Genomic DNA, 12978 nt, shown 5'->3' on the forward strand with positions numbered 1-12978 from the left:
CTGCCAAAGGAAGTCCACTTAAAATTCAGTGAAGGAAGCTTTGGATCTACCCCTAGGTTAGCAAAGTCCCCCTTAATCTGCAGCCCTTTTGGACTGTAGGAGAACATACGGAAGCAGTGGGCACTCAATTGCCCTTCAGTTAGATTCGGACAGAGTCACAGACAGATTCTTCAGGAAAGTAAGGCATCTCATCTTTCCCCCCCTCCACCAAACCCTATCCCTCACCACCCCCCGTCTTTCTCATCACTGGAGACAGCATCACTACCCTCCACATCTCACAGGTCCATAAACTTGGCATTAACTTTGACTCTTCTCTCATTTAACCCACATATGCATTCCGCCAAGTCCTGACAGTTTAACCTTCACATCATTGCTAAAATTCGCCCTTTCCTCTCCATCCAAAATGCTACCGCACTGATCCAAGCATCTGTCCTCTCCTGCCGTGATTACTGCATCAGTCTCTTTGCCGACCTCCCTACCCCCGTCTCTCCCCACTTCGGTCCATACTTCACTCTGCTGCCTGGATCATTTTTCTACAAAACCGTTCAGTCCATGTTTCCTCCATTCTCAAGAACCTAGTTGTTGCCCTCCCACCTCCACATCAAACAGAAACTCCTTACCATCGGCTTTAAAGCTCTCATTCACTTCTCCCCCTCGTACCTCACCTCGCTGATTTCCTCTACAATTCAGCCCACACGCTTTACTCTTCCAATGTCAACCACTCACTGTACCTCAATCTCATCTATCTCACAGCTGACTCCTTGCCCATGTCCTGCCTCTGGCTTCGAACTCCCTTCCCCTTCATGTGCAACAGACCAACACTCTCCCCACTTTCAAAGCCTTATTAAAATCACACCTCCTCCAAGAGGCCCTCCCTGGCTAAGCCCTCACTTACCCATCCCTCTCTCCCTTCTCCGTCGCTTACGCACTTGGATCTGTAGCCTTTAAACTACTTGATATCCGCCTCACCTGGAGCCCCACATACAGGGCCGTAATTTATTTTAAAGGACATCTCCTCCTATGGACAGTAAGCTCGTTGTGGGCAGGGAACATGCCTGCCAACTCTGTTGTACCTTACTCTCCCAGCACTTAGTAAATACCATTCAATAATCAATAATAATAGGGTGTTTGTTAAGCACTTATTATGTGCCAAACACTGAATTTTAGAGGCACACACCGGTACGAGACTGCAGCTTCACTCAGATGCCAACTTTTCATTGGAAGTTTGAGAAGCAGCCTGACAGAGTGGATAGAACATGGATCTGGAAGTCAAAAGGTCATGGGTTATAATGCCGGCTCCACCGCATGTCTGCTGGTTGACCTTGGGCAAGTCACTTCACTTCTCTGGGCCTCAGTTCCCTCATCTGTCAAATGGGGATTAAGACTGTGTGTCCCAAGTGGGACAGGGACCGTGTCCAACCTGCTTAGCTTGTATCTACCCCAGTGCTTAGAACAGCACTTGGCACATAAGTGCTTAACAAGTATCATAATTATTATTCTTAAACTTGGGTTGGAAAGGGAGTAGGAATTTGGGGGGAGAGAAAGGGTCTGGGGGTGGGGGAAGACTTGAGAGCTCATTACAGACCAGAAAGGCACCATTTTGGGTCTTCCAGCTCTGGCTGGAACCTTCAGGCCATGTTCAGAAACTGGGGTGAGCAAGATTGAGAGCCCAGCTCCAAGAACAGCGGGGTTCAGTGGCACTCAAGTCTTTAATAATAATCAGTGTTTAGCACTGTACAAAGGGCTAGGGTAGACACAACTTTAATCAGGACACACACAGTCCCTTTGCTACAAGAGACAGGGAGAATAGGTGGCTTAGCCCCATTTTATGTAGGAGGAAGCTGAGGCACGGACTCTTATTGAGATTTACAGTTTTATGATGACTTTTACAATTTAGTCTTGAAACTGACCACTTCTCCCCATAGTCCAAATAAATGAGATTTCACTTTATTGCCACATGGCATCCAAACCATTTTAGCTGCTAAATGGCAAACTCAGAGGATTAAGTGATGTGTGAGGCATGTTATGACAACATGAGCCCCATCTGTGAGTGGGTACTGCACGTGGTTCCTTTAGAAGAGGAAGCAGCATGACCTAGTGGAGAGAGCACAAGCCTGGGAGGCAGAGGAGACCCGTGTTCTAATCCTGCCTCTACCACTTGTCTGCTGTGTGATCATGGGCATTCACTTCACTTCTCAGTGCCTCAGTTCCCTCATCTGTAAATGAGGATTAAGATTCTGAGCCCTACGTGGGACAGCCATGTGCCCAACTCAGTTATCTTTTATCAATCCTGGTGCTCAGTACGGTGTCTGGCATATAGTAAGCACTTAACAAATATTTAAACAAAAAAAGAAGGGTGTTCACCAGGCAGCTATTAAAACTGGGACCAGAGTCGACACTCTAAGGATTAGTTTTGGGTAAGTGACTCGGGTTTAAGATCTATTTGCAGTAAAGCAAGCAATGCAGGTTTGTCCTCCTGAAACTCCTTATGATGCTTAAGGAAGCCTGAAGAGGAACCCACCAAGACCTGAAGTGGGAGGCCAAGGAAAAAGTGATCCGCAGCCTTGCTGCACACCACCCCCAAACACAGCACTTCTCCATGTCATTCCTGAACTTCTCGGACCGTCTGTTTGGACCCACTCATGTTGTAGCTGAAGTACGTAGCTTTATCCCAGATCAGGAGAGAATCAGTGGTATTTGTTGAGCATTTAATGAGCGCCAAGCACTGTCTTGTCATGTGGGAACTTCTTCAGGGGGAGACAGCCACTTAAAGGAATTCCAGATAGCAGTGCCAAGACGGCAGCAGCATCTGACTGATTACCTTAACCCCACCCATAATTGAGGATGAGGAACTGATTGCCTTAACCCCACCCATAATTGAGGATGAGGAATTCCAGAGACTAGAGAGAACTTCTTATCGTGGGCAAGCATTGTTTCCGCCTCGATGACATTCCTCCGTATCACCTGCTTCTACGGCTGCTTTTAACCGTTAGGTGGAATGGGCAGCTTTCCCAGGAAAGCTTTTTCGCTCTTTCCCTTCCCCCTGCCCCTTCACCCGGTTGTAGACCCAACAGTTCAAGATTCATCCTCAGAGGAACTTGCATACTTGGAAAGCCCTGTGGCCTAATGGAAAGAGCCCGGGCCTGGGAATCAGGGGACCTGGGTTCTGATTCTGGCTCCACCATTTGTCTATGTGACATTGGGTGAGTCACTTCATTTCTCTGTGCCTCAGTTACTCCATCTGTAAAGTGGGAATCTGATAATTATATTAAAGCCCTTACTATGTGCCAAGGATTGTACTAAGCCCTGGGGTAGATACAGGGTAATCAGGTTGGACGCAGTCCCTGTCCCACATGGGGTTCAGAATCGTAATCCTCATTTTACAGGTGAGGTAGCTGAGGCACAGAGAAGTGAAGTCACTTGCCCAAGGTCACAGAGCAAACAAGTGGCGGAGCTGGGATTAGAACCCACCTCCTCTGACTCCCAAGCCCGGGCTCTTGCCACTAGGCCATGCTGCTTCTCAGGATTTAAATTCCGCCCTCCCTCCTACTTAGACTGTGAGCCCCAAGTGGCTTGTATCTACCCCAGCGCTTAGAACAATGCTTGATATATAGCACTTAACAAGCACTATCATTATTTTTAGTATTATATGGCTATTCCCTGGTTGCCACCTGAAACCCCTGTTGTAAGGAAGAAAGAAACAAGGGAGAGAAGCGACTTGTATCCACTAGCTACCTCTTTCCCGTCCTCTCCCCACACCCCACTATACTCCAGCTTGTGATCTCTGCCCCTGCCAAGTAAACCTAACTTCCCTCATATTTAATTTATTTCCTTCAGATCTTTTCTAATAGGGATGCTATTCCAAAAGCAACCTCAACACTCCACTGTTCATTTGGTGTTTATCCATGATAGCGATTTATATTTGATCTCTCACTTTAACTCTGAAGTACTTCTTTTCTTTAATGGTATTTAAACACTGTACCAAACCCTGAGGTAGGTACAAGATAATGGGGAACAGCATGGCCTAGTGGATAGAGCATGGGGCTGGGAGTCAGAAGGACTTGGGTTCAAATCCTGAATCTCCCAGTTAAATGCCATATAATCTTGAGCAGCTCACTTTTCTCCTCTGTGCCCTCGTTACCTCGCCTGTAAATTAGGGACTAAGACTGTGCTCTCCATGTGGGACGTGGACTATGTCCAACCTGATTAGCTTGTATTTACCGTAGTGCACAGTACAGCCATTTGTCTGTTGTGTGACCTTGGGCAAGTCACTTTACTTCTTTGTGCCTTAGTTACCTCATCTGATGGGGATTAAAACTCGTGAGCCCCATGCGGGACAACCTAATTATCTTGTATCTACCCCGGCACTTAGAATAGTGCACGGCACATAGTAAGCACTTAACAAATACCATAATAAGTATTATTATTACAGTGCTTTGCACATAGTATGTGCTTAATAAATATTATTAAAAAAAAAATCAGGTTGGAAATAGTCCCAGCTGGGGTTTTACAAGCAGAAGGATTATACTAAGAACAGCTAATACAAAGTCAGGCAGTACAGTCCTCTAGAGTGTAAGCTCTCTGTGGGCAGGGAACATTTCTACTAACTCTGTTATATCGTACTCTCCTAAACGTTTAGTACAATGCTCTGCACAACTGGTAAACTCTTACTAAATGCCATTGATTGATTACAGCCAAACTGTTGATGGCTGAAAGGCAGCTGCAGTAGGAAAAATCACCCTAGCAGATGACTCTTCAAGAGCATAAGCTCTGGAAAAGGTCATGACACCAAGAGGGAGACAAAAAAAAGTTTCTGGTTTTGCAATTAGCAAATCCAGAGGCCCAGCAAAAATTGTTGTTGTGTGCCCGGTGAGAGAGACCGCTCCACTCCTAGGACTTTCCAGCCACACATGTACATACGTAAAATGTCACCATCAGGAGCAGTGTGTTTCCCTGACAGTAATGTTTCATGACAGTAATCAGTGAGGAGGTGTCATGCTTCTGATGTTCCCATGTGAGGTTTGCTTCTTGGTGAGCTACTTTGGTGGGTAGTTTGTCCACTGAGTAGAGCATCGCCCAGGAGATGGCCAGAAGAACCTGGACAAAATGTCGATCAAAGAAGCCCATTACATAACCACCACACACGGTTTACACCTACCCATACGAAGCCTCCCTGGGTGCATGTGTGTTTGCGTATTGATTTTTGAACATATTTGGAAGTGGAGAAGTTTTGTGAAAGGTTAGTTCTAGCCTGACAGGTAAATATGTTGATGCCCCATTTCCGAATTGAATCATATCAACCGATAAGAATTTTTTGGCCATCTCCCTGTGTGTTTACTGAAAATTAGTGAGGTGGTGGGTGCTCTTTCTCTGAATGTCCGGTCTTCGGTTGTGAGCAATAATAATGATAATTCTAAGTGCTTACTGTGTGCCAGGCACTGTACTAAATGCTGAGGTGGATTCAAGCAAATCAGGTCGGACACAGTCCCTGTCCCATGTGGGGCTCCCAGTATCATCCCCATTTTACAGATGAGGGAACTGAGGCCCAGAGAAGTGAAGTGACTTGCCCAAGGTCACACAGCAGACAAGCGGCAGAGCCAGGATTAGAGCCCACAACTTTCTGACACCACGCTATGCCCCTTCCAGATGGCTTTTAAAGCAGACCGTGCCGTAATCATGTGTCGGCTTGTACCCAACTGCTGCCATTGCCTGTGACCCCTAGGTGCAGAGGATGAGCCGAAGGAGCAGTCGATCTCCATATAAGCTGCAAACGACAGGTCAGTGGTGTTGAGCACTTACCCTGTGCAGAACACTGTACTAACTTTTAAGTACACTCTTAAAGAGTTAGTAGACGCAGTCCCTGCCCACAATGAGCTTACAGTTTAGAGAAGTTCTCACACTGTTCCCCAGCTGGAAAAGTGGGGTTGCGTGCATGTGTTCCTTCCCTGAGGATAGAGAGAGACTGAAAATCTTGCTCTCCAGTCCAGTGAAACTTCTTACCGCTGTCTCCCTCCCGGGCAGTGAGGAAGAAGAAGGGACGGGTGGGTCAGCCAGTTGAACTTGTACCCCTCAGGGACTCCTCAGCCCCCTGGGAACATTGGAGACGGTCAGTCAGGCAGACCCTGGGCGTGGAAGTCAAAACTGTTGGCCGAGGGGCCGGAGCCATGCCTGGCCAGTCGCGTCTCCAGGCATTTCGTAGCTTAACTGTCTGGTGTTGGTTTCCCATCCCACCGGTCAGCCCTCCGCCCAAGCCTCCCCAACCTTTTTTGGTAAGGGGCCGGAGTGAGTGGGCTTTCTTTTTTTAGTCTCAAAGCTGTTTTTAATCTCACTGAAAGCAGCCGTGTGGGTAGTTTAGAAAAACTTTGCCACCTGGCATTTTCTTTGCTTGCCTGCCAGCAGCTGCAGGCAGCCTCCAAAGGAGGGCGTGGAACTGTGGCCGGGGGCTGGAAGCCCAGAAGCCGGAGCAGAGGTCCGCTAGGGCCTCAGCCTCAACTCCTTTCAAGGGTCTGAGAAACCAACACGTGGCTGCCAAGGTCGAGGGGAGACCAAGTCCGCGTGGGGTTTGCCTACCTCTCGCCCATACTCTACCTCTGGCCTGGAACTCCTTCCCTCCTCATATAGTAATAATAATAATAATAATGTTGGTATTTGTTAAGCGCTTACTATGTGCAGGGCACTGTTCTAAGTGCTGAGGTAGATACAGGGTAATCAGGTTGTCCCTCGTGAGGCTCATAGTCTTAATCCCCATTTTGCAGAGGAGGTAACTGAGGCACAGAGACGTTAAGTGACTTGCCCACAGTCACACAGCTGACAAAGTGGCAGAGCCAGGATTCGACCCATGACCTCTGACTCCCAAACCCGTGCTCTTTCCACTGAGCCACGCTACTTCTCTAATTATCTGTCATATCAGACAGATAATTGCTCTCCCCCACTTCAAAACCTTATTGAAGGAGCATCTCCTCCAAGAAGCCTTCCCTGACTACGCCCTCCTCTCCTTCCACTCCCTTCTGCGCCGCTTTTACTCACTCCTTCATTCATTCTCCCTCCCATCCCCACAGCACATATTTAATCTGTAATTTTTTTTAAATTTACATTAATGTCTGTCTCTCCCTCTAGAGTGTGAGCTTGTTGTGGGCAGGAATGTGTCTGTTGTTATATTGTACTCTCCAAAGCTCTTAGTATACTGCTTTGCACAGTAAGCATTCAGTAAATATGATTGAATGAATGAACAAAAGGGCAAGGACAGGGTTTAGGGGGCTAAGTGAAAGAACAAAAGGGCAAGGACAGGGTTTGGGGGCTCAGTGAATGAACAAAAGGGCAAGGACAGGGTTTGGGGCTCAGTGAGTACTTAAGTAATCCCTTTTGTTGTGGTTTCCACCCAACGGGAGACAACACCACAACAGAGCTAGTGTGACTCCCCCGCCGCCCCCAAATCTGACCTGTACACACCTCCGCCCCAGGGACCTCCCTAGTAGGTTATCGGATAACCCCCATGTGTATTCATGCTTAAGAGTAAAAGTGGTCTGGTTTGATTTACTAGAATATGGTTTTAATTTGTCGTGCTCCAGAGTGTGTGGGTAGGGCTTATTTAGTGCTTTCTTTCAGTGGAAGCCTTGTGGTTCAGGTGGCTGAATTTATTGTTGTATTTAGCAGGGCAAAGGGCAAGGTTGGGTACCATTAAGATCTAAGACCATTTCCCTCCTAAGTGAAATCAGAGAGGAGACTGGTTACATTTTCAGCACGAATGCTGCTAGACACCGCAGCGTTCCCGTTGAAAACGTAAGAAGAGCATGTCCACTGAACAGTGGACCGCTCTGTAGAACAGGCGTTGTTGTGATTGTACTAAATGCAATCAGCCGCATTTTAGAAGAGACGTGCGTGTTCCGGATTGACTGCAATTAGCTGTGAAAGCAGATTTAAGGTAGAATTGAACACAGATCTGTCCAGGGGAACCTTCGATACATGATTCTGATTCTAGGTGGGGTTAGACTTCTCTTACCCAACAGGGTGAGCTGATTCCTGTCTACTCCCAGTACTTAGTACAGTGCTTGGCATTTATTTTTAATAAATATGGTTACTATCACTATTATTAATGCCATGACCCCAGGTCAGGTGTTCTGGGCTTGGTGATGACCTGGTGGCGGAGGGCTGCTAATTGATCCCTCTATCTTCCTCTTCCCCAAACAGCATGGGCCTATGATCAATGCTTTAGTGTCCTTTAAGGGTGTCCAGCCCTGGTGCCACTGAGGTATTGGAATACCAAAGTTTGGGTTTTTGTCCCCCTATTTCTTTCAAAGCCTAGTTGTTTTTTATTTACAAGGATTTTTCTGGCAGCATAATAGATTTAATTTTAAATATGGGCAGAATTTTGGCAACCAGATACCCTTCCTTTTTCCTTTTTTTTCTTTTGGGCAAGCTTGGAACAGTCAACATCTTTGTACAGAAACGTTCTGGGCATGTCATTCCCCTCAAAAACCTCCAGTGGTTGCCTATCAACCTCCACACAGAACAAAAACTCCTCACTCTTGGCTTCAAAGCTCTCCATCACCTTGCCCCTTCTTACTTCACCTCCCTTCTCTCTTTCTACTGCCCACCCCTCATGCTCCGCTCCTCTGCCGCTCACCTCCTCACCGTCCCCCGTTCTCGCCTGTCCCGCCATCGACTCCTGGCCCACGTCCTCCCGCTGTCCTGGAATGCCCTCCCTCCTCACCTCCGCCAAACTAACTCTCTTCCCCTCTTCAAAGCCCTACTGAGAGCTCACCTCCTCCAGGAGGCCTTCCCAGTCTGAGCCCTCCCTTTCCATCTGCCCTTCCTCCCCTCCCCAATGCCCCTACTCCCTCCCTCTGCTCTACCTCCTTCCCCTCCCCACAGCACTTGGGTATATTTGTATATTTTATTTATTACTCTATTTTATTAATGATGTGTATATATATGATTCCATTTATCTATTTTGATGGTATTGATGCCTGACTACTTGTTTGGTTTTTGCTGTCTCCCCCTTTTAGACTGTGAGCCCGTTTTTGGGCAGGGATTGTCTCTATTGCTGTATTGTACATTCCAAGCACTTAGTACAGTGTTGTGCACACAGTAAGCGCTCAATAAATATGAATGAATGAATGAAACTAGTATCTTGTGGTTTTCACCATCTGAACTCGCCGGTTAATTGCTAACCCTCGATTTTATTTTGTCCTGGGAAGACCTGGGCAAAGAAAGTTATTTCTAATGTGTAAACTATATTCCCTTCCTCTCTTGTTTCTTCCATTACCCTCTGCCCACTGGTGTTCAGTAAATGGTATTGATTGGTTTGAGTTCTGTTCTTAGAGGAACTGCAGACCTCTGATCATGACGAGCAAGTCAAAATTGCCTCTTGTATCTGCGGCCTGCTAGTATCTTCCTCCTCAAACGGAGACCTCAATTTTCTCTGCTTTTTCTACAAACCTCCTTGGAGAGGGGGTGCAAGACATATCCCAGAAGCCAGTCATCAGTGAATTTCTTCTGACCTGGATTTCTTGTTTCTTGTTTTTCAGTGGATGAATACATTGCCATTGCCAAGGAGAAGCATGGCTACAACATGGAGCAGGTAATAAAACAGCTTCCCTTCCTTTGTCTTCCGAGTGGACCGCACCGATTCATCCAGCCAGAATTTACTTTTCCTAGTTAATTCCTTTCCCATTATGAGCAGAATAGCCCAAGAGGGCAAGCCTATTCCCAGCCCCAAACCCGATGAATTTAATAGGTCCTCTCTCACCCTCAGGACAGTGTCCCTCTGGACTGCTGGGACTTGTAGAAACAGGAAATGAAATAGGCGTGGAGCTGTTCTACAGCAGTAATAATAATAATGTTGGTATTTGTTAAGCGCTTACTATGTGCAGAGCACTGTTCTAAGCATTGGGGGAGATAATTCATTCAATAGTATTTATTGAGCGCTTACTATGTGCAGAGCACTGTACTAAGCGCTTGGGATGAACAAGTCGGCAACAGATAGAGACAGTCCCTGCCGTTTGACGGGCTTACAGTCTAATCGGGGGAGACGGACAGACAAGAACAATGGCAATAAATAGAGTCGAGGGGAAGAACATCTCGTATAAACAATGGCAACTAAATAGAATCGAGGCGATGTACAATTCATTAACAAAATAAATAGCGTAATTAAAATATATACAGTTGAGCGGACGAGTACAGTGCTGTGGGGATGGGAAGGGAGAGGTGGAGGAGCAGAGGGAAAAGGGGAAAAAGAGGGTTTAGCTGCGGAGAGGTAAAGGGGGGGTGGCAGAGGGAGTAGAGGGAGAAGAGGAGCTCAGTCTGGGAAGGCCTCTTGGAGGAGGTGAGCTTTAAGTAGGGTTTTGAAGAGGGAAAGAGAATCAGTTTGGCGGAGGTGAGGATGGAGGGCGTTCCAGGACCGCGGGAGGACGTGGCCCAGGGATCGACGGCGGGTAGGCGAGACCGAGGGACGGTGAGGAGGTGGGCGGCGGAGGAGCGGAGCGTGCGGGGTGGGCGGTAGAAAGAGAGAAGGGAGGAGAGGTAGGAAGGGGCAAGGTGATGGAGAGCCTTGAAGCCTAGAGTGAGGAGTTTTTGTTTGGAGCGGAGTTTCGATAGGCAACCACTGGAGTTGTTTAAGAAGGGGAGTGACATGCCCAGATCGTTTCTGCGGGAAGATGAGCCGGGCAGTGGAGTGAAGAATAGACTGGAGCGGGGCGAGAGAGGAGGAAGGGAGGTCAGAGAGAAGGCTGACACAGTAGTCTAGCCGGGATATAACGAGAGCCTGTAACAGTAAGGTAGCCGTCTGGGTGGAGAGGAAAGGGCGGATCTTGGCGATATTGTAGAGGTGAAACCGGCAGGTCTTGGTAACGGATAGGATGTGTGGGGTGAACGAGAGAGACGAGTCAAGGATGACACCGAGATCGCGGGCCTGAGAGACGGGAAGGCTGGTCGTGCCATCGACAGTGATAGAGAAGTCTGGGAGAGGACCGGGTTTGGGAGGGAAGATGAGGAGCTCAGTCTTGCTCATGTTGAGTTTTAGGTGGCGGGCCGACATCCAGGTGGAGACGTCCCGGAGGCAGGAGGAGATGCGAGCCTGAAGGGAGGGGGAGAGGACGGGGCGGAGATGTAGATCTGCATGTCATCTGCGTAGAGATGGTAGTCAAAGCCGTGAGAGCGAATGAGTTCACCGAGGGAGTGAGTGTAAATGGAGAACAGAAGAGGGCCAAGAACTGACCCTTGAGGAACTCCAACAGTTAAAGGATGGGAGGGGGAGGAGGCTCCGGCGAAGGAGACCGAGAATGATCGGCCAGAGAGGTAAGAGGAGAACCAGGAGAGGACAGAGTCCGTGAAGCCAAGGTGAGATAAGGTATGGAGGAGGAGGGGATGGTCGACAGTGTCAAAGGCAGCAGAGAGGTCAAGGAGGATTAGAATGGAGTAGGAGCCATTGGATTTGGCAAGAAGGAGGTCATGGGTGACCTTAGAGAGAGCAGTCTCGGTAGAGTGGAGGGGACGGAAGCCAGATTGGAGGGGGTCTAGGAGAGAATGGGAGTTAAGGAGTTCTAAGCATCGATTGTAGACGACTCGTTCTAGGATTTTGGAAAGGAAGGGTAGTAGGGAGATAGGGCAATAACTGGAGGGGGAAGTGGGGTCAAGAGCGGGTTTTTTTAGGATGGGGGAGAAGTGGGCATGTTTGAAGGCAGCGGGGAAGGAGCCATTGTAGATTGAGTGGTTAAAAATAGAAGTTAAGGAAGGTAGGAGGGCAGGGGCGATGGTTTTAATAAGGTGAGAGGGAATGGGGTCCGAGGCACAGGTGGAGGGGGTGGCACTTGCGAGGAGGAAGGAGATCTCCTCTGAGGATACCGCAGGGAAGGATGGGAAAGTAGGGGAGAGGGTTGGTGGGGGAGAGGGGAGAGGCGGAGGGGTGACTTTGGGGAGCTCAGACCTGATCGTGTTGATTTTCGTGAGGAAATAGGTGGCCAGATCATTGGGGGTGAGAGATGGGGGAGGGGGAGGAACTGGGGGCCTAAGGAGAGAGTTAAAGGTCTGGAACAACAGGATAGGTTGTAATGTATTGGTATTTGTTAAGCGCTTACTATGTGCAGAGCACTGTTCTAAGCGCTGGGAGAGATACAGGGTAATCAGGTTGTCCCACATGAGGCTCACAGTCTTAATCCCCATTTTACAGATGAGGGAACTGAGGCCCAGAGAAGTGAAGTGACTTGGCCACAGTCACACAGCTGACAAGTGGCAGAGCTGGGATTCGAACCCATGCCCTCTGACTCCCAAGCCCGTGCTCTTTCCACTGAGCCACGCTGCTTCTCTCAGTTGGGTTCACCCTGAACCAACCCCTCCCCACACACATCTCCCCACACTATTTGCACAAATGTCCGTGTATGTTTACTGGGACTACACTGGAATACCTCTGATAACTGCTGTGCTCCTCCCCTCCTCACAGCAGTTGTGTATATTTGTAAATATTTATTACTCTATTTTAATTAATGATGTGTATATATCTATGATTCTATATATCGATTTTGATGGTATTGATGCCTGTATACTTGTTTTGTTGTCTGTCTCCCCCTTCTAGACTGTGAGCCCATTGTTGGGTAGGGATTGTCTCTATCTGTTGCTGAATTGTACTTTCCAAGCACTTAGTACAGTGCTTTGCACACAGAATGAATGCTGTTAGTAAAGCTTGAAAAAGCACTTATTCATTCATTCAATCATATTTATTGAGTGCTTACTGTGTGCAGAGCACTGTACTAGGCGCTTGGAAAGTACAATTCAGCAATAGAGACAGCCCCTGCCCACACCGGGTTTACAGTCTAGAAGGGAGGCAGAGAGTCATCAAAACAAGTAAACAGGCATCAGTGTAAATAAATAGAATTATAGATACGTACATATATACACAAGTGCTGTGGGTTGGGGGTGGGCTAGAGCAAAGAGTGAGTCGGGGTGACACGGAGGGGAGGGGGAACTGAGGAAAAGGGGAGATTA

General features: G+C 47.9%; 1 protein-coding gene across 1 annotated transcript in view; it reads left to right on the plus strand.

Moving 5' to 3' along the window:
- Positions 1 to 12978, plus strand: part of RCOR1 (REST corepressor 1) — a 121471-nt gene that overhangs the window by 87641 nt on the left and 20852 nt on the right. Inside the window, exon 4 of the mRNA XM_029061494.2 lies at positions 9528 to 9580. Coding sequence (XP_028917327.1) covers positions 9528 to 9580 — 53 coding nt within the window. The remainder of the gene's footprint in view (positions 1 to 9527; positions 9581 to 12978) is intronic.

This window comes from Ornithorhynchus anatinus, chromosome 1 (assembly GCF_004115215.2).
Source record: "Ornithorhynchus anatinus isolate Pmale09 chromosome 1, mOrnAna1.pri.v4, whole genome shotgun sequence".
In the NCBI taxonomy this organism is placed as follows: Eukaryota; Metazoa; Chordata; class Mammalia; order Monotremata; family Ornithorhynchidae; genus Ornithorhynchus; species Ornithorhynchus anatinus.